This window comes from Frankliniella occidentalis, unplaced genomic scaffold (genome assembly GCF_000697945.3).
Source record: "Frankliniella occidentalis isolate FOCC.00 unplaced genomic scaffold, Focc_3.1 Scaffold4, whole genome shotgun sequence".
NCBI lineage: Eukaryota > Metazoa > Arthropoda > Insecta > Thysanoptera > Thripidae > Frankliniella > Frankliniella occidentalis.
Window position 1 is genome coordinate 1,052,365 of NW_026267134.1, and position 20,737 is coordinate 1,073,101.

Consider the following 20,737-nt stretch of genomic DNA (forward strand, 5'->3'; position numbering starts at 1 on the left):
CTATGGTGGTCCTACCAGCCGAAATGACCACGCGCACTCACCGAGGGGTCTCGGCGTTTGTGATTCAGTAATAGAGATCAGCCGCCGAGCTTTACACACTGGTCCCCTCTGCTGGACGCCGTCAATCGTACAAGGCAACAAGATTCCCCCCCCCCCTCATTCTCCTCCGGCCGCCCCGCGCTGCGTCTTTTCTTCTTCTTTCCCCCTCACCTTGAGCTGCATAGCAGGTGACCCTAGCCCGCGCGGGCTGCGCCGTGCTGCGCCGTGCTGCGCCGTGCTGCGCTCTCACGCATGCGGTGGCGCGGCGTGGCGGCGCAGGAATCTTTAAAAGCTGCCGGCCTGGGCTTTAAACGCCGGCCGCGTCGACGACATTTCGTTATGTTTGTTTTGTTGCGCCCTCTCCTATGCTGGATGACACTCACTATACTACATCGCGATTGGAAAAAGTGCGGCAGGGCACGTCATTCGTTGTGCTTTTCTTTCTGCGCGACAATCACATCTTTCTTTACACCGAGCGGTTGGCGTTCCATATTTCTTACTATTATTACAAAAAAGTTAGATTTTACTCCCAAATTTTGTATCGCCGCGCCAGTCGGCACCTCGCATTCCATAAATAGGGTAAATAAAAGAACTACGGGTGTTCCCCCCCCCCTGCCCCACCCCTCTCCTCCCCCGTCTCACGACGCAGACGCGTGACTTCCCCGCCGCACCGCAGCCGCAGGCTGCAATGACGGTCAAGGAAGCCAGTCTGCGGCGATGACAGGGGAGAGATGGCAGACCTTGCACGCTGCAAGCTTGTATACTCACGGAAACCAGACGTTCTCATCACAGCGTATTAATTTCCCTATATAGTTTCTTGTCCTCGTTCCCAGAGCGGGTCATGGACCTCGACACTCGCGCATCAACACACACGGGTGGGCGGGATTGGCCCATGTGGAGTTACGACAGCGATACGATGAGACGTGTAGACAAAAGCTGATACGGGAGTCACACACTAAACTTTCCAGACGGGCGCGCCAATGCAACTACAATAATTGTGTCCGTTATTTTCTTTTCCAGACCAGCTGGCCTAGAGTGACGGGGGGGCCTCACCGTGCTGCGATAGTCCGACTGCTGCCATGGCGGAGGTAGGTAAAGTTGCTGAGGCGTTCAGGCCGTGACCACACTGCTAACACTGCACTGGACGGGACGGGCTCAGCTCAGCCTCTTGTGTGCCTCGCCTTGCACCGCTTGAGTCAGACTGAGGCCGGCTGGGCTGCGACCGGCAGGGGCGGGCAGGGGCGGGCAGGGGCAGGGGGGTGTCGACTGGGCTGACTCCTGCCCCTGCATGCACCGCCCGGCTATGTGTGTGTCAGAGAGAGAGAGAGAGAGAAAGACTGGCTGGAGTGTGTCGACGGAGCGACAGAGAGGCGAACACGGGAGAGGGGGGAAAGGGGGAGTTGTTTTGTTGTTCACGTCATCGAATGCAGGTAGGGTCTGGCGTGCCGGGCCCTGCCGAGCCGCGCCCGGCGCAGCATCACTCTCTGTCCAGGGAGCCCTCCTCTCCTAGCGGAGCCCGCAGGATGACCCAGACATTGAACTTGCCCGAGAGGGGGCGGGGCGCGGGGCGGGGAGAGAGGCCGCCCGGCTGGTAGGAGAGTTAGTAAACAAGCTTCCGGGACACATTTTTATCTCGGCCGCTTGGTGCAGCAGGGCGCGGCAGGGCGGGCCGCTCAAAGCTTATCGACGTGATTCCCACCCGCACGCATGGCCGCCCCATCCTATATAGCCTATCCAACGGCATTTAGCTTCTGCAGCAGGTATAGTGGGTGAGGGCGCGCGCGCAAAAAAAGAGCGTTTGCAGCAAAATGTTTCAATGTTACCAGACTTTGCTTTTCTATACTGTGTTAACAGCGAAATTCGTTGCTGATAATGCGTTGCTGGTAAAGCATACGTTTAAGCTGCTGGACTAAACATTTTTCTGCTGCAGCAAAATATTTTGCTTACGCAGCAATCAATGTTTTTTTTCAGAGCATAGTTGCATATGTTTCCGGTAAGGCAGCTGGACAGAGCAGAGGTCAGCAGTCGTGGTCCTCATGTACCGCTTCGGCGGCTCAGAAATGTCAACGTGGCGACGCGGCCTGACATTCCAGGGGGGGGGGGGGTGTTCTGACGTGGACGTCGAGCGTTGGTATGCAAGTTTTAGTTTCAGGGGACCGTTCAAAAACTACATTGGCTTACGGCGATCAGGGAGACGTTTTCACGGCCCATTCGTTCTAGCTCGTCGTAGGATTAGGTTTGGTAAAAAGGGAGAGGGGCGGAGGAAGGGGCTTAAGCTTAACCCGCCAGCTGCGTCTGTTTTGGTGACGTTCACGCTGTGGATTGGCTCCCTTCTCTCTCCCAGCAATTTAAGTATTGAACGAAACGTGATTCTTTTTAATTTATAAGATTTATGCTATGCAAAGTTTGACCCCGGGAAGCGGGTAAACGCGCTACCATCGCTGACTAAACTGCCGCTGGCGTCAAGGCGCCGCGAGTGCGTGCCCCGCCAGCAGTTTATACGGCGGCACGTTCGCGTCGAGCAAGATAACTGAAACTTGAGTCACTCGTGCCATCATCCCGACCACCCGCAACTCTTCGCAGCTTCTGGACGCGGAGATATGCGTGTGTTAGACAGTGCTTCGGCTCTTATGTTGTACGTGCGTGTGAGTGTGAGTGTGTGTGTGAGGGGGGGGGGGGGTCAAAGCACGTGAGGACTAGAACTTAACAAATGGTGTTACATATTGTACAAAATTGAGTTTATTACATCTAGACATCGCTAACACACATATGTACACTCTAACTATCAAGCCCTTCGATTGTACTCAGAAAAGTCATTGTGCAGAGTTGTATCAATGCACTCACGAATACACAGCGCTTACAACTTTTAAATTTCATGTGACCTTTGAGGCTTAGTTTAGATTAGAACGACTACAGCGATCTGTCTGATAGGAAAAGAGACAAAACCTATTACACTCAGGATGCCGCTGCCACAGTTTATCTTCAGAGTCAACTTAGCCCGTTTCAAATCTGGTATTTACAACTGGTGAAATATTGGGTCTGCCTGCGAAAAAAGAACCTGTAAACCCAGAGTTGCGGGAATACAATTTTGCCGTATTACATCAAACATTCTCTGCCTTATCACGGAAATGTGTTTAATTGGTGACGTCAGTACTACCCGTAAATTATCAAGTGGTATGGTTCAAATAAGACGGGAGGATTTTTGGATGACCCGTAAACTTCACCTTTCTTACACAAATAGGGTTGGGCACAGTATTTTAGGTCTTTTGTTAAAATGGCAATGCCCTGCACGGAGCACAAAAAAACAACAACTTTCCTCAGAATACGCGACAAAATAACAAAATAAATTAAGACAACACGGATAACACAACAAAACAGAAAAAGAAAAGATTACAGAAGGGGAGACAATCGCTGCATCCTCGATTTTGACTCCGAGGGTAACTATCAGGTAACTATATTACAAGAAAAATGGTAGAGAGAAGAAACAGGGGCTTCCAACCGGTCGGGAAAGAGTCTTGGCAACAAGTGGTAACATCCGATTCAGAACGGTAACTTCAAATTGACTTACACACGTGCTTGTGACACAACACAGTGTAACTGGAGAAAAGAAAGAGATGGCCTTTTCCATCGATCTCTGCTACTTATATCACTTTTTCTTTCTCTTTCCCCGCTGGCACAATGCTAAGGACAGAGACGGGAAGCCGCGCCTTGAGCTCGTCTAATCAGTCGAGGTGTGGGCCGAGGCCGTGGGGTGGCCGCGGCCCGGCGGCGGCCGAGGCCCCATCACTGGTGGACCGGCCGCTTGCTGAAGTTGGTCCGCTGCAGCTTGAGCCAGAGGGTGGCGCTCAGCAGGCACGAGGCCGTGAGCAGGGACAGCATGATGGCCGAGGACGCCGCGAACGAGGGCAGGGACATGCACACGCCGTCCGCCCGCCCTAGGAGACAGAAGCCAAACATTTCGTCCTCGAGATTAGATGCCTGTAATCTGATGAGAAATATGTTGGAGAGCTCTAGTTGCCTAGGCGCTTCCCAAGCGAAGAGCACTCCAATGCCAAATGACGCAGCTGATCGAGGTCCTTAAATTATTTCCGCTCATTCGAACAGAGCGTGCGGGACACATGCACTGAGGGGCGCAAACTCACTTGAGTCCTCGGACATGAGGATGACGTTGTCACCGTAAGTCTCCTGCTGCTGCAGCGCCAGCTCGGTGGCGTTGCCCTCCAGCAGGACGTCGACGGGGAGCTCGTCTGGGGTGAACACCCTCAGCCTCCGGCCCATGAGGACGCCCAGGTCGTCGCCGATCATGCCCTCGCCCTCCAGCTGCGTCGCGTTGCCGGACGTGTCGCGCCGCCGCCGCCTCGCGCCTGGCTCCAGTTTCTACAAGATCAATTAGTGATTAGTGATAGTTGATAAAGAGCGCGCTATGCCAGTACGGCCATAAAAAAATATCACGTATCATCAAGTATTTTTAGAATTCTTTTTTCATCTCGAAGATATGAACGTCGTACTTTTTAACGCAAAACCGTAAACTGTGTTGGAGATTTGGCCCTATATGCATTCGGGGAGGATGGGTGGGAAGGGGGGAGAGATAAGAGAGTGTGGAGAGGAGAGAACATTTGAGGGCTGAGGGGTATATCGACTGTTTGGAGCGCTGCCCGAGCTCCGTTACCTGGTTAGGGTTGGGGCACATCTCGCAGTCCGTCTTGCACAGGTCCACGCTGCACTCGATGATGAGGTCCATGACGTCGGGGAACTTGAAGGCCTGCAAACGATTAAGGTTGGGGTCATTATCAAATTTCTGTTTGGTTGGGGGTTGTAGTGCAGTTTTGTCATGACCCTCTCTAATTGAGCTTCTTAGACATTATGATAAAGCGGCCCCACCAGTAAAATGTTGCCTACTGTAAAACATTTATCATTTCACAGCCTGCCTTATTCTTCATATTCTACGGTCCAGAGTTAAAGTTGCCCTGCCTCTAAAAGTACGGTAATTTGTGCACGACCCCTTCAGGGGGAGGGGGCGGGACGCTGATTCACCAGCGCGCGGTCGCCGCGGCGGCGGCCCAGCTGCGCAAGCGGCCGCGTGCCGGCGCATTGCCGCAGCGATACGGGCGCACAAAGTCCGATCCAGCGGGCATGAGTGAGTCGTCGCTTGCGGACAAGAAGCCTCGCTCAGGGGCACGCGGAACTGACCTGGAAGAAGGCGTACGCGATGATGGAGGCGCCCGTGTTGCCCGTGTCCTTGGTCTTCTGGAAGGCGCCGATGAGCTTGGGCTTGAGGACGCAGCCGTTGTCGTCCGTGAGCTGCACCACGTTGGAGGAGTCCGCGTCCCGGGCGACGCAGGCGCGCACCTGCACGTCGAAGCCGGGGTCGCCCTCGACCGACACGACGAGCGTCATCACCTCGCCGATCTTGACCAGTCCGTTGGCGGTCGGGGCGAAGGGTCCGCGGCCCACCTGTAGCCGATGGTGGAGAGTAGTTGTTAAGTACAATTTTTGAAACAAAATAGTATGGGATAGCTGGGCAGCTGCCGGGCGTCCCGCACCTGAATGTCGAGCTTGGCCATGCCCGTGTCGCCGCCGAAGGTGACGATCTCCTGGTTGAGGTTGCCCACGCTGAGCGCCACGGTGAGGGCCTGCTTGAGGTTGCCCTCCCACAAGCACCGCACGCTCCGGATGGAGTCCCAAACCTCCTGGATGCCCTCCTCGTTCTGCAGCACGATCACGTTCTCGAGGTACGCCTGGCCCGCGCCCTGGAAGTCGTCCACGAACTGCGTGCCGCACGAGTTGAGCATGACGGTGAAGGTGTACTTGATCTGGTTCGAGTTGGGCTGCACGTATCGGCAGTTGGGGTCCTTGAAGTATCCCTGAAACGATCAAAATGGGGTGGTTTTTGAGTTTGTCCCATAATGCGCGCACGCTGCGCCAGGCTTTAAGCGTTTCCTGCACCTTGGAGTAGATGATGCCGTCGTACGGCTTGTCGAACTCGATGGTGATGGTCATCATGTCCTTGGCGCACTGCACGTCAATGGCGTGGATGTGGGGCGGGTGAAGGCCGTTGTCCTGCTCAGGGGTCGGCGCCTCCGGGGCGGGTGCCTCCGGCGCCGGGCCGGTGGGGACGTCCGGGGCGGATGTGGGGGCGGCGGGCGCCTCGGTGGGCGCGGGCGTGTCCGCGGCCTCGGGGGCGGTGACGGGCGCCTCCGGGACAGGGGCCGGGGTGGGTGCCTCGGTGGGGTACTCTGGCGCCGGCGTGGCGGGGGCCTCCGTTATCACCTCGGGAGCAGGTGTTTCGGGCGCGAATGTCTCCTGTTAACAGTCAACGTTCAAGTGGGCCGCCGAGTGTGCGGCACGGCGAAGGCCAACGGGAAATGAGGCGTCGCTTACCTGGGGCGCCGCGGGCGTGGGTGCCTCGGTGGGCGCCGGGGTCTGGGGCGCCTCGGTCAGCGGCGCTTCAGTTGGGGCGGGGCCGGGCGCCGGGGCCGGCTCCGTGGGGGCGGGCGGCGCCGGCGTCTCAGCGGCAGGCGCAGGGGTCTCCGGGATGGGGAAGGGGATGGGCTCCGGGCCGGGAGCTGGCGCTGGACCCGGGGCCGGCTCAGGCGCGGGGCCGGGGCCTGGGGCAGGGCCCGGTTCGGGGCCCGGTGTTTCCGCGGGGCCGGTGGTGGGCAGCTCGGGAACAGGCGTCTCGAAGGGGCGCGGGGCCTCGGTGGACGGTCCAGCCGGCCCCTCGGGCACGGGCAGGTACTGCCTGGAGGGCGGCGTCACCTGCTGGCGAGCTGGCGGAGCAGGGAAGACCAACACACGGTGCAGAAAGAAACTCTCCGAAAGCATCTAGCTCTGGTATTTACACAGCAATTGGGAAGGGGCAGGAGGCAAGGTGTCCTACACCCAACATAGATATATTTTTTTCGCCGGTAGAGTTGGATTTTTTCGATAATCCTCGTCCGCCACTACAGTAATCTAATCTAAGCAGAGAGTGCAGACGCGGCGCGCCCGTCGCGCCCAGCCGCCTTGCCCACCACTCGGACGTAGGCCGCTGACGCGCTGACGCACTCGCGACCTGCGACCGAAGGTTACTGGGGTGGCCACTAAACGGGCTTTATCTAGAGAAGGCATGCACATGCATTTGGCGCGCCCTTCCGTCGTTTTCGGAGATTAACTGGTACCAACGCCGTAAGCGATCAGATAGAGCATATGTACAGGGCAGGACTACGCAAGGCAGAAGGGCTTTGGCGGCCTTAGCCGTAGGCGGGGCGGCCTGAGCCGTAGGCGGGGGCGGCCTGGTCCACAGGCGGGGGTGGCCTGGCCGGGGCAGCGCTGTGTCATACCAGGTTCCGTCGTCGGGCTGCTGGGGGGCTGGAAGGGTCGGGGCCGCTGGGTGCCCTCCGGGGCCGGGAGGTACTGCCGGGAGGGCTGGCCGACGCCTTGCTGGCGGGCTGGAAGGGTGCATGCCACACGGGTTTAGTGCTGCGGCTACTCGGACGTTTGCTCACCAAAACCCATACCACTCTCCACCCGGGTGGCGGTGGCCCCCTCTCTCTCTACCCAAAGAGCACACATGCTTCGCGTCGTCCGTGGACCATACAGCTGCTCGCATGGGGTAAATAAACATATATAATTTTTAATTCTTATTGGAAGGACGTTAAGACTTTTGCGTGCTTGTATGACACTCTTTGGGTATCCCGTTCCTGCGAAGTCGATTTTCAGGACGGGAACGAGAAGGGGCCTTTTCAGACCAAACTGGCGTGCTGAGTACAGGAGGGGGTGGGGTGGCCCATCACCCACTGGCGCCGTTCTGTCTTGAGGTTACACTGTACCACCGGATGCAGGCCTGCATCCGGTACACCCTAACCGGAAGAGAGAACGGCGCCCCGTATATGAGAAATAACGCGACGGCGCCCAAATCCTGCTGGCCGGGTCCTGTCCAACGCCATTTCTCAAAACCTGACCGATTGTGAGTCCAGTAGTGCCTCTGCGTCGCTTTGCGTGGTCGTGTCCCAGTCCGTGACCGCTCTCATGCGGCGTTCGTGCGGGGACGGGGCAGGGGCGTTACAGCCCGTGGGGCTCAACAACCCCTGCCTCGGCCGCGTGCAGGCTGTACAGAGATTAGGCAATATGTGACGTGGGGGTGACTCATACCACTAAAGTAAGAAAAGAGAGTTATACAGGTATGTTGGTATTAGTCGTTCCGTAGCAGCTTGAGTATGAGGGGTTGGTTAATGTGACTCAGCGCCGATGCTCGCGTCAATCCTTTTTTTTCGTTATCAGGCCCAACGCCCGTCGAACGCCGCCCGTTGTTTTGACTGATAGCCGCGTCGGATATTACAAATCCACGTTAACCCTCAGACCGGGGAATACCCAGATCCACATCGAGAAGGATCGTTCTCGATCACCTCTACCCGTTCCACACCCCTTTCATCCTCGGATGGGATACGCATGGGATAGCAACAGTCTACCCTTACCGCATACTGGCGTGCGGGCGGGTTGGACAGTACGGGGCCAAAAGGGGTCATCTAGAGAGTATGTCTGTCATTCGCCGATACAAAACTGCCAAGTTCAGCCCATGCAAGCCTTCATAGCGCCTGGTCGGAAGGCACGGGTAGGCAACACCTTACCTTCGGTGCATGCATGCACCGCGCGGAGGCCTGCCTCGAGTCTCGCAGGCGCCGAGCTTCTGTAATTTACTAAATAAATCTGAGGAAATCGGGCGTACTTTCTGGATGACGCCTAAGGTGCCTCTGTGAATAACAGTGACCGAAGGCAAGCCGACCCGCGCCACGGTATAATGAAAATATATGCCGGATTGGTTGCCTAACCATCGGGCGCTATCAACGACTGGGCGGGCAGCCATTCCAGTGAAAACTATATTGTGATGGCGTCGGTTTCACCTTTCCTATATTTTTTATAGTGTCCAGGTGAGAGTATTAAGGTTACTAGAAAGGGGCTTAAAAACACGGGAAGTTATTGCAATTATTGAAATTCTGCACGTAAAATTTGCGTTCTGCTGCAATTAGGTACAGACACGCGCGAAAGTTTTCCTCACCTCGGCGCTCCTGAGTTCGGGACATGCCCTGGATCCAGTTCAGGATAGACTGCACGGTGTGGTCGATGTTCACGGTGCTCTGCGGCTGCGAGGGCACACGAGCTGCACGGTCTGAAACAAGCAGAGGATGGTAGTTTCCTCTCTTCTCCCCAGTGGATCTTTACTTTGCCTGTTTGGTCGTTCGTTCGTTTGCAGGGGTTGCCTGTACCACGACATTGCCCCCATATGAGCTTTGCTGCGGGCGACCGCTCAGCGCGGCTTTATTGGTCTTACTGTTGGGGATCTGCGGGTCCTTGGACACATCGGCCGGCGGCAGGGAAGCCTGGGGCAGACGCTGGTGCTGCTGCTGGATAGGCTGAGGCTGGCGCTGTGGCAATTGCTGAAAGTTGTTGTTGAATTGTATCCTTTGCTGGGCGGTGTTGCCAGCGCCAGTCGCTGGGAAGGCGTTGAAGTTGTTGGTGTTGACGACGCGCTGGATGTCGTTGCCTTCGTCGTTGTTGTTTCGTGCCCTATTGTTAAAGCTGGTGCCGAGGCTGTTGAACAATTCACCCTGCTGCCTACTGCGCACGTTTTGTCGCTGCTGTTGTTGGGGTTGCTGTTGTTGACCGTAATTGTTGTTGTTAAAATTGGTGTTATAGTTATTGTTGCCGTTGTTAAAGTTGTTGGACTGATTCTGGTCCTGCCTGACTGCCGCCTGATGCTGCGATTTTTGACTAGAACCGTTTTGGAACTGTCGCCCTTGCCTAACCTGATTTTGATTCCGGCTAGTGTCTCCAAAGTTGTTATTGTTGTTAATGTTTCGGTTGTCGCTACTGAAATGAGAGCTACCCCTAGGATTGGCACTGCCTCTGTTGTTATTATTATTATTATTATTATTATTGTTGTCGTTGTAGTTAAACTGGTTTGAAAATTGATTTGTATTAGCACTAAACTGTTGGTTGTTGTTGAACTGATTTCTGTTGTAGTTGAACGTGTTAAACTGCCCGTTGCCGTCGGACGGTTCGCTGGCGCCTTCGTCAAAGTCCTGGGCCTTGTTCGCCTTCTGGAAACCCTGTGCCTGGGGTTTCTGGGTCTGGAATGTCTTGTAGTTGTTAAATTGTTGCTGGTACTGCTGACGTGGGTACTGCGATGCAGAGGTCTTGAAGAATTCCTGGTCGTCTGCATCGTGGACGGGCCTCCTTCGGTGCTGGCCCTGATCCCATGGCGCAGCGTTTGACCTGTGAGGAAGGCGATTTCGGTACGTTTAGAGGATTCTGCAACGATGTCTTAACTTGTAGTGCGTGCATGTAGTGCGTCATGGTGGACGTACCTGTCAGTCTGCTGGTTGGTGCGGCTGATGGTGCTGCTGTTGGTGCTGCTGTTGGTGCTGCGGTTGGTGCTGCTGTTGGTGCTGCTGTTGGTGCTGCTGTTGGTGCTGCTGTTGGTGCTGCTGGTCCTCGGGCTGGGGTACCCGCCGTTGCGGGGCACGTCTTGAGCCCGACCGGCTTGATCGGCCACCGAAGTTGTTACTGTAGTTGTTGTTGTTATTGTTGTTGTTGTTAAAATTGTTGAAGTTATTATTATTGTTGTAGTTTGCCGTCTGAGACCCGGCGCTGCGGGTATCTCTGACCTGTGCTAGGGACTCCTCTCTGACGAACAGGGCCTGTCCGAGCACGGCGCTGATGCAGCCAGCGCACACCTGGTTTGGGCAGAAAACACACAACTTAGTGACTTGACTTAATTGGTGCGCCGTTTCCGGTGGTAAATTGCTCCTTTTTCTCACAAAATATTTATTATTTTAATGTCAGTAGGGTACTCTAAACTCGACAGGTATACTGTAGGTGAAAGTGTAGAATAAACACAGAATTGAGGAACGGCTGGCCAGGAAGCAGGCCAAGTACAGGGTAAAAGGAATGTATAATTTTATGAGAAAAATTGGAAAATTTTCAGGAGCTCCCACAATTTGGAGCAAACTCCTCAGGTTTTGATGAGTCTCCTCAACAAATGTAGGAATATCCCTCACTTATTTCTTTTCCTTATAAAATTAGACATTCATTGTTTTTTACAGTGCACGTAATTATAAAACATATTCATGACGTTTCGGCGCGTCATTTGACCATTTAAGTCAAAGTGATTTCAAATGTGAATCGAAAAAGGGAAAATAAAAAGTACACCCTGTCTCTTCGGTAGCTGGAGTGCCCTACTTCCCTCTGCGCCCCCCCCCCCTCTCTCTCTCTCTCTCTCTCTCGCTCTCTCTCTCTCTCTCCCCCCCCCCCTCCTCCGGGATTATTTAATTTAACCGGTAACAGCACGGATTAGCACATTGACGTGTGGCGTGACGCACGACGCCGCCGATGCGGACGACTTTACCCACTCAAAAGCGGTGTCACCTCGTTTCGATTGGAACTTATCATAATCCTCAAACTACGTCGAACGGAAATTTCGTAGCAACGTTTTTCAGCACGTCAAGGCAGGATGGCGTTTTATTCTGACACCTGGACATACCAGGTGGGTGATTCACGCCGTGCACTTCTGTGGTTATGCTGTACCGCATGCACGAGTCGGGCGGGTTGCCTACTCGCTCGGCCGTGGACAGGCGCGATAGGCAAACCCGACCGCACTCGTGCATGCGGTACAGCATAACTACAGAAGTACACGGCGTGAATCAGCCACCTGGTACTTTTACACTAGACCGTTATGTACTTTGTTGTACATGTACAGCTGTGAGCAGCCATAGTTATGCACCAAATTTCGTGCATAACTATGTAAAACTTCAGCATTACTACGCACAAATTTGTGCATAGTGGCCTTAGTTTTGCATACTTATGCATGTAAAACTGTGCATAGCTATCTATGGCTGTTGGCTGCATGAAATCCTGCAAGTCTTGTGCACAACAGAATGCATAAGGATTTAGTGTGTGCATCGTTATCGTTTGACACAATTTGGCCAGTTTCACTGTGAGAAATATATTTGTACATGTACGATATATTTTGTAATGCCATTTACAATACGAGTCGTACATGTACAACCTCCCACTGTCGCTCGATGTTCGATTCCAAGTCGATTCATAGGGCTAGTAAATTGTACAATTTTAGATTGTACTTGTACGACTTCTTTCATGGAAAATTTTCCTGTACCCGGTACGACAAATTTTCACAGTGTTTGGGGACAAAATTGTTTCTCAACATTAAGAGTGTAGAACACCACGTTTTGGGCGGGGACATAACTAGGTGATCGCGTATAACTGTAACACTTTGACAAAGGTTAAAGTCCAGTTCGACAGCGAATGCAACAGGAAAAGATACGATTGGTATTCAAGTCTCTGTCTCCAACTGTATGCGTCAAGCAGACAGGAAAAATCCTAAATCATGTAATGAGGGCCTTAAAAAAAATCCGCCGATACGGCCCCACAATGTGGTGGAGATAAGATACAGTGAAAAGCAAGCCCGCGGCGCCGTATTGAACCTCAATCTCGGGCGTGGCAAGTGTTATCCTCGATTCGCCTCTGTTACTACGACCCTGATGATACCACGAGGAGGAAAAAGGTCTACACGGTAAAATTGTGCTCGGTAAATGAGAATCTAAGTGCATGAGCGTTGAAATAAAATACTTTGGTTGTACTTACCAGTGCGCTGACCAGCACGCCTCGCTCCCTCATGGCTCGGCTGCGGCGCCTGCCGCGCGGCGAGCTGCAACACATACGACACGACTGTTAGTGAGTTGCCTACCGCACGGCGCTCCCCGCCTGCGCGGCACGCTCTCTCGCTCTCTCTCTCTTTCTCTCTCCCTCTCTCCGTCCTGTGCGACTGCTTCGTTGCACGCCCTCTCTGCGTGGCCCTATTGTGGATGCCTTAAGTGTTTTGCTCTTTCTACTATCTATATAGAACAAACATATTTGAATCTGTCAATTAAACTCAAGTGCCAGGTGTGGCAGAGATTGGCTCGTCTCGTATCGCTGCCTAGAACGATCCTTGAAGTGTATTAGGAATTAGGTTGCAGTTTAGTGCGGACTGATTGTTGGCCCTTGAAAAACGCGGACCACAACCATACATCAAGGATCGGGTTAATTTCACTACATTTTCATCGGTGGTTAGTTTATCAATTTCCCTTGCACGATGCACAATGCGTGTATTAGGGAGGTAGGGAAGTGAGCGGCCGTCCTTCTCCCCCTCTTGATAAGGGATATCGCGTTTGAGGGTCACGAAGATAAGGAGATACCACAAGGTTGAGCTCATGAACCGGCCACCAACCCCAACCCTTGCTATACTGCGAAAGAGTCTGCGGGTGGGCGGGCGCCGGCGGGCGCAGAGACAGTAATAATGCAAACACGACGCTCGGCCGGACCGGACGGCCGGACCCGGGCAGGGGGAGACAGACAAGGACGGGCACAAGTGATTCCGCGAGATGGCGCGGCGTGGCGGCGGCTCCCCGCTGAAAAGCGGGGCCCGTTGTTCGCGTTACTTAATATTCCCACGAAGCTGCTGCTCCTATTATGCGGCGGGCCCCCGGCGGCAGGCCGGCGGGGGCCTAACCGGGCGGGGCGGGCAGCAAGGTGTGGCGGAGGTCCGCGCCGCGGCGATCGCACATCGGAGGGGGTGGGGGGCACGACGGCGGGATGAGTACATAGATGTTGCCAGAATCAACCTTCAATAAGAAGAACTCAGTGCGTCTTTAACGACAAAGCGATATCCTCGTCAAACTTCACTGATTTGAACAGCAACAATAGTGGCACACAGTAGTTCTCTCTTTCCGGCTAGTGACGCATTTTTTTCGGCTTTGACTGTGGCAGCTACTTGAGCTTGAGTTCCTGAGTTGTACGAAAAAACGTAGGCGGGAGCTTTCTGGCCGCTCGTGGGGACTGAATATTTCTTCGCGCCCTATGGGCTAATAAAGCATTCCGGCAAAGCAGAAATGCAGAAGAAAACGGAAATCGTTATGCTTGAACATTGTGACTTCCGTTTTCTTGTGTCCTTCATTCTTATGCATTTTAGCCTTGCCGGACTGGTTTATTTATTTTTGTGTTTCAATGTATATAGCAATGTGATAATTATCTGTTCCGAAGACGATCGCGTTTTGTTGCTATCCTTGTTTTGACGATACCGCGACCGCGACTGTGAGGGTGCGGGTCCACACTGTAAATGTGTTGCACCAGACTTCTGTACGTGCATAACTGAAATTAGATAGATACATTATTGTAACTAACCAAACACATTACAAATCTTGTATCTGAACTCAGTTACGGACACAGAGAAGTCCGGTGCTCGTTACATTAACTGTCCTTAGACATTTAGAGTGCATGTGTTTGCAGCATAGGTGTCGGTTGTGCCCGCCCGTCTCGGTCCGGCCCGCCCCCCGTTCACACAGTCCGCGGCTCGCCCCGCCCCCGGCCCTGAGGCGCCCTGAGGCTGGACAGAGGGGCCCAAGTGCGGGAGCCCCTGCAGCCAACACGCGTTACACAATTTTGGGCGCGGCATTGTTTACATCTCATTTAGAGGACCACGCCGACCAGGCAGCCGCACAACAATGCGAGCCGCGCGGGGACAAATTTATCTGTGAGATACTGGCCCGAGGGGCGTGCGGGCGGGGTGGGGGTTGGGGAGAAAGAGAGGAAGGTGGAGGAGGACAAGCGGGAGGTGGTCCGGTGGACCCTCACTACTGCGTGTAGGGGAACGGGAACGGGGCATTCATTCTGGTGGGCCTGATTGCAATTATTGTGAACACTCATTTAGAGGATAAAGAGGTGCCTATATTGAATACAGAACGAACATTGCTCGGTCAGAAAATGGCTTCTATGGTTCAAGGAAATTTCATTGGAAATAAGTTGATTCTGTCGTTTCAAAGGAAATTTTTAACGGAAACTGCTTTGATTTTTTGACATTGAATGCAGACCAGAGTGATTAATTTGTATTAAAAATTCTCATTGATATGGTATGCTCAGTTTTCTTAAAATGAAATTCCTTGATTCAAAAGTCAAAGAAACCATTTTCTGAGTGCGTAATTTTCTCTGGCCCTCCTGTAGCCGCACCATCCCCTTCTCCACGCCTCTCGCGCCGGTTTCGTAAAACTAAAACCGCACTCTGAAAATTGAAAATCTGAGTGCGGTTGATTTAGAGCTCGGTAGCGAAGCGACGCCTCGCCGGGCCTTACCAGTGTCAACACGACTATGGAATTGCGACTTTCTCCGTGCGAGAATGGAAGGATGGGGCTGGCTGTTGGCGTAGGGGAGGGGGAAGGTCTGGGCGCACGCAGAATTCGAGAAAGGCCATCCAGGGGAGGACCCAATCGTTCGTCTGGTTGTGGTGGTGGGAGATAAGATCTTCCTGCTACTGTGACATTTCGACATTTCCAATTGGTGTATTCCGCGAAATACGGTTACTTGAAAGCTCTGTGTCACTGCTTGCACTGATTGCATTTTGGCCATACGTTGGTTCGAGTTGCTGGGCAGGGTGGTGCGATGGTACACCCCGCCCTTCTTTTCCCCCTGCACCTCGAGTGACCTCGACGCACGGACCCACGTGGGGGCGGCAACGCCGGCGCCAGCCCCGCCCCACCACGCCCCACCACGCCCCACCCCACCCCACCGCGAGGCAACAAGATGCGTCCGTCGCGACGCCGCTGCCGCCGCGTGTCCGCCCCCCCCCCCTTCCTCACCTTCGGACATTAGCATACAATGACCACCGAGGATGAAAGTTTTCGTGTATTTGAGTGGCCTCGAGAACCCTTTGCAGCTCGCCCCGCCCCGCCACGCGCGTGTCGCGGCCGGTCGGACTGTAGAGCACCGCGCGCGGCCCCAAACTAATCATACCAACGGTGCGTGTCGCTGTGAGCGCGTGTGTGCGCGCGATCGTGCGTCGTGTGTGTGAGAGTTCCGCGCGCGGGAATATTTGAATGGAGGCTTTCTCCGTTGCACATGTGCGCCCCACCGCGGCTGAACGGTCAAACTCGGGGGATTTATCTGTTTCTTTTGGATCCGAATCCCCCCCTGCCCTAAAACGGAACCCAAAGCTTTTAGTCGACAATGACCGGCCTCCTGCGCGGCGGCGCTCTTTGGCGCGTCCGCGGTGTTCAGATAGTTCTGGTCGCGCCGGCTCCCTCCCCAGAGACCCGCGCGGCCTACGCTGCCTTCTCCCGCAACGCCTTCCCCGTGTGGCCAGATACCCATCGCGCGACTCGGCGACAACATAATCGTGACTAACACGGCTGCCCTTCCGATCGCTGTCTCTTCCTTTTTTTTTTTGGTGTGTCTTTGGCGTCTCGCTCTGTCCCCTTTACCTTTACCTTTCGCGCAGCTTCCTCTCTTCGCCTCCACTTCCTCGCCTTCTTTTCGTTCGAAATTACACCTGAAATTGCGCCTGAATGCTATATACTTGCACAGAGTAGGCGGGCGCTCCCGCACGCGCGCCCTCTTCTACTTTGCCGCCTGGCTTTAAACTTTCGCGCGGGTCGCGTTCGTCAGCGCCTATTAGGGCACCTGTCTCGTCGGCCGACGCGGATCGATCGTGCTAATCGATCACTCGATGGGCAGCGGCGTGGCGGCGACGGGTTGACGGGCCGAACAATGCATGACGGCGCGCGGTGGTACGCTGCGGGTACAATACGCAGTACACCTTTCTTTTTATTTATTTGACCTGATCTGAGAGAAGAGTGGTGTGTTAACCCCCACTGTTCCTCCCTAATTTCAAACACAAACCATGGCATTCTGAAATTTTAAATTGGAAAAATTAGATTGATTTTTTTTTATGATTGTTGTTTGCTTATTCAAATTTTGTGCATCACAATTTTTAGAAAACATGTTGATAGTTAATTGCCCCGCTTTGAAAATTCACACGTCCACCCTAGTGTAACCGCGGCTCGCTGGTCGCCGCCGTGTCCTCGGCCGCTTCGCGGAACTAAAGACCGAACCCGCTTGCGCAGAGTGACGCGGCGGCAGCAGCGGCGGCGGCATTTGAGTGACGCCAAATTACATTCCGATTATTTTGCGTTTGCCTTTTGCAAAAGGCGCGTCCGCTTGCCTCCTCGCGGCGTTCCCCTTCCGCGGTCATCAGTTTCCCCGCGCCGCCAATGTTGCAGCCTCCCAGCAAATGAGTGAAGGTCGAACTAATTCATGAGTCGTGCACGCCAAAAATATGGTTTGGCCAATTATTTTTTATCACCGCTGCAACCGTATTCACAGATCAGTCGAATTCTCGGCCGAATTTTACCATACATCAGGTAAAATCAGGTTACATTTCCCGGCATTTATCTAGCAATCTGGAGCTGAACTGGTGCCGTTCTATCCATTTCGTGCCGAGCTGATTGTTCCATATCCGAGCCGGTGCTGAATCCGTTTCAGGGCAGTGCAGCCTATAGAAGCCGCTCGCGGATGTAGTCTGTCCGGCGAGAGACCCCAGCTACTTGAAAGATTACCATTTGAGCCTGGGAACTTAGCGTAGCGTACTATCGATGTGGAGTGTGTGCAGTGAGCTGTGCAAAGGTGCAGTTCGGTGCGCCTTGAACTTGAAAATACGTACCGCACCCTGGCCCTGCGTGCAGTCGAGCGGAATATCCGCCGAGCACATCGTCCTGCAGCGCCCAGAGCAGCCCAGCAGCAGGTTGCCATGCGAATCGGTGGCGCTCCGCCCCACCCCACCCCGCCACCCCACCTCACCTCACCCCACCCCACCGCGCCGCACGACACGGCGTTCGATCCACCTTCTCGATCAGGCGGTGGATGAATGGCAAAACACATGCGGTCGATCTGCTGCGCTCACAATCACACTTGATGAGCGGGGCTTTCTTCTGGAGGGGCCCCCCTTCGGGTCCTGGACAGGTCCTCCAGCAGCACTTCGACTCGCTATATTTGCTCGCCGGAGCCGGCCGCGCAGCGCGCAGGTCTTCTGGGCGCCAGGTGGCGCGGCGTGGCGCCACGTGAGAAGGAAAGAAGAAAGGAAGAAAGCAGACGTCGCTTGCTGTATTCATACGCGGGCCGCCCGTCCCAGTTACCCTCGATGTATCGCGTTACCCGCCGCGCTATTGCTGCGGACCGTCCGTCACGACGCACCACTTAGTTTTGTAACGTTATTTCTCCGAATTTAAGCAGTCTATTTTATTTTCTTTCATTTGCACACACATCTGCGTTGATTTAAATAATTTTGTGCGCTCATTCGCAATGAACTTTTCTCCATCGCTGCCTGCTCCTGCTTCTTGCTATTATTTTCCGCCGTTGTGTCGCCGGTGTAGCTCGGGGCGCTGCTGCGCTACGTCGTGGAGAGTCAACAACCGGGCCGGGCCGCTGCCGAGCCGGCCGCCCCATATGAACGATTGGCGTTTGAATGGGGGGCGGTCGGGTCGGGCCAACGACAACGGCCAACCTGCCTGCTGCACGCCCGGGTGTGCCTTCACAGGTGCCTTTGCGGGCGCCTTACGGCCGCCCCTGCAGGTGCCTTACAGGTACCTTACAGGTACCTTACAGGTGCCTTACAGGTGCCTTACAGGTCCGCGCGGAACCCCAGCCGGAGGGCGATGCGGGTGTGTTGTCGTGGCCGCTGACTTTCTCCACGACGTTCGACGACGACCATCGCCCGCCCGCCCCTCGGCCGCACGGCACACGGCACTGCACTCCCGCAAGGCACGTCGCGACACCCCGTTAACATTATATTCGCCGCTCGTCAGCCAGCTGACAGATGGCACGATTAACCGATAAGACCATTAAAGCCTTTAATTGCGCGCGTGGAGGTTTATTGTTTCGCTATCTTTCTCGGGCGCGAGTGTCATCCGCGGGTAGGGGGGCTCGCCTCGCACCTGGCCCGGGCCCCTCCCAGTGCCGCGGATTACCTCATATACACATCACACTCTGGCGCACCGCGCGGCGGTCCATCGCGTGACGCCGAGTAAGTCGCGGCCCGCCAGCGGCCCGCCAGATGCCCACCACGCAACGCAACCCGTCTTTTTGTCCATCCGGAAGAGACGCAGAGGGAGATGACGCCCCGCACAGATGGCCCTATTCGCACCGTCCCGGTCCGGTGGTGGTGTGCTGCCCGGCGGGGTGCTCCGGCTCGTGTTGTGCGATCAAGCGCGAACGCCACGCGGTGGTGGTGCGGGCGCGCAGCGGCCCCATGGGCGGGCTGCTGCGGCGGCAGCTGCAGCCAGCCGTTTTTCCGGCCGGACGCGCCTCGGCGCTGCACGCTAAAATAACCGCGTTGTTGTTTGCTTTAAATAGTAATAATCATCATTTTGCTCCAATTATTATGCTGTTACCCTTTACTGGGCCGCTTAATGCGCCAGGAAGAGTTTTGCTCCTGAAACAAGGATTTTCACGCGAAATCAAACAAGCAAACACATAAACCGCCAAGTAGTTTTTTTCTTCTTTTTTTTTCTTCTTTTTTTGCGTGTGAGCGTGTGCTACCTTGCACCTCACTCAGTCTAGCCGGCCCGTATGCAGGCTCATGGCCCTGGTCTTCCCTGTGCGCCGCTGGTGCAGCGCCGCTGGACGCGTGCCCTTTGCGCACGGCCCGGCCCGGCCCGCCATGGCGTTACTGCTCACGCGGCTCACGCAAGCGGGCGGGCGGTGATGTGATCCCGGTCCTCCGCCCCGCCCCGCTCTCCTCCTATACCCCATTGCCGGCCGGGGGGCCCGACTCACAAATCACGAGTGTGTTGGCTGCGCCGGCCGGGGGCGCCACAAAATGTGTCACTTTCTAGTGTTTTCTTATGACACTACCACCAGCTGAGAGGTGCTGAGAGGGGTTGTAATGATACAATAATATCCCTGTCAAGACGCGAAGTCTCGTAAAACCATTTAATAGTTACGCCCACTGTTAAACTCGTACAAAGCAAATGCTTTGCAGAATTGCGACGGATTTTGTTCCTTTTGTCACTATACTAAGCATTTACTTTGCAGTTACGAAGTGATGCTTTGCAATATTTCAAAGAAAATGCAACGTAGCTGCTTTTGCAGGAATTCAACAGTGTGCCCGTTCCGTTGCAAGTGGGCGGGAACGGGGGGCTGCAAATCACATATTCCTCGGGGCTACCGGGGTCGCACCTGTGCCGGCCGGCCGGGCCCGGGTAAGCGCGGAGGCGCGGCGGCAGCGTGTTCATACTAAATGTAGAGGCGCTCGAGCTGTCACCCGTACAGCGCGGCTGCTGCCTTACGCGCACGTGCCGCGTGTGCTAAGTCGTCATTGTGCCATCATGTGGCGGCGTGAAAACACCCGAAAAAACCTCGAGAGGTTTCATAGTGCATGTACTGTACCGCATGCACGCACGTGCGTGGGGGCGGTTTGCCCCGGGCCAGTTAGGCGCCCATTCCTACGTCTGCGTGTCGTACAGTGAAACTAAATCGGTAAGCTTTGGCAGCGATTTTTTAGACAAGTGGTACTATTTCTTTCATTTACGTCGCACAAATCGCTTTTAGATAGGCACTTTAATTTGCTTCAGACGACCCCCTCCCCCCTTATCATGCCTCTATACTTGCACCCAACGAGAAGCACCTTTCCAAAAGCTCCCTTTATCTCCGAGCATTCACAGTGTCACTTTGCTGCTGCTGCTGCAGCTGCAGAAGCCAGCAGCCAAGAGATGCATCATAATCACGAGGACTTTCTTCGTGCCGCACTGTTGGGCCTTTGATCAGAGGAGATGTCGGCATCATGAGGGTGGGACCACCGCGTCGAATATCTGCATAACTTGCGAAGTGTAAGTGT

At 54.7% G+C, this 20,737-nt stretch overlaps 3 protein-coding genes across 3 annotated transcripts in view; all 3 read right to left on the minus strand.

The window, feature by feature from the left end:
• Positions 1-1,260, minus strand: part of LOC113203638 (threonine-rich protein-like) — a 14,068-nt gene extending 12,808 nt beyond the window's left edge. Inside the window, exon 1 of the mRNA XM_052269095.1 lies at positions 1,093-1,260. Within this exon, the coding sequence (XP_052125055.1) occupies positions 1,093-1,120 (28 nt within the window). The 5' untranslated portion in view covers positions 1,121-1,260. The remainder of the gene's footprint in view (positions 1-1,092) is intronic.
• A 1,495-nt stretch (positions 1,261-2,755) lies between these two features.
• LOC113203637 (uncharacterized) lies at positions 2,756-10,399 on the minus strand. Its single transcript, XM_052269075.1, has 11 exons — positions 10,386-10,399; positions 9,350-10,293; positions 9,077-9,187; positions 7,362-7,469; positions 6,421-6,809; positions 5,986-6,342; positions 5,583-5,903; positions 5,230-5,493; positions 4,709-4,801; positions 4,182-4,416; positions 2,756-3,974 (listed from the first exon to the last, which is right to left on the minus strand). Exons 3-11 carry the CDS (start codon positions 9,099-9,101, stop codon positions 3,823-3,825), a joined length of 1,944 nt encoding a protein of 647 aa, XP_052125035.1. The 5' UTR covers positions 9,102-9,187; positions 9,350-10,293; positions 10,386-10,399; the 3' UTR covers positions 2,756-3,822.
• A 4-nt stretch (positions 10,400-10,403) lies between these two features.
• Positions 10,404-20,737, minus strand: part of LOC127749459 (GATA zinc finger domain-containing protein 10-like) — a gene marked incomplete at its 3' end in the record, with an annotated part of 49,050 nt that continues 38,716 nt past the window's right edge. The window contains exons 2-3 of the mRNA XM_052267617.1: positions 12,682-12,745; positions 10,404-10,754 (exon numbers count right to left, since the gene is read on the minus strand). Of these exons, the coding sequence (XP_052123577.1) occupies positions 10,404-10,754; positions 12,682-12,714 (384 nt within the window). The remainder of the gene's footprint in view (positions 10,755-12,681; positions 12,746-20,737) is intronic.

Excerpts from the sequence above, each read along its gene's own strand:
- LOC113203637 (XM_052269075.1), bottom strand. The coding sequence starts at position 9,101 with ATGTCCCGAACTCAGGAGCGCCGAG. Across the intron at positions 6,343-6,420 it reads CCACGCCCGCGGCGCCCCAG|GAGACATTCGCGCCCGAAAC; the intron begins GTAAGCGACGCC and ends GACTGTTAACAG. Across the intron at positions 5,904-5,985 it reads ACGGCATCATCTACTCCAAG|GGATACTTCAAGGACCCCAA; the intron begins GTGCAGGAAACG and ends TGATCGTTTCAG.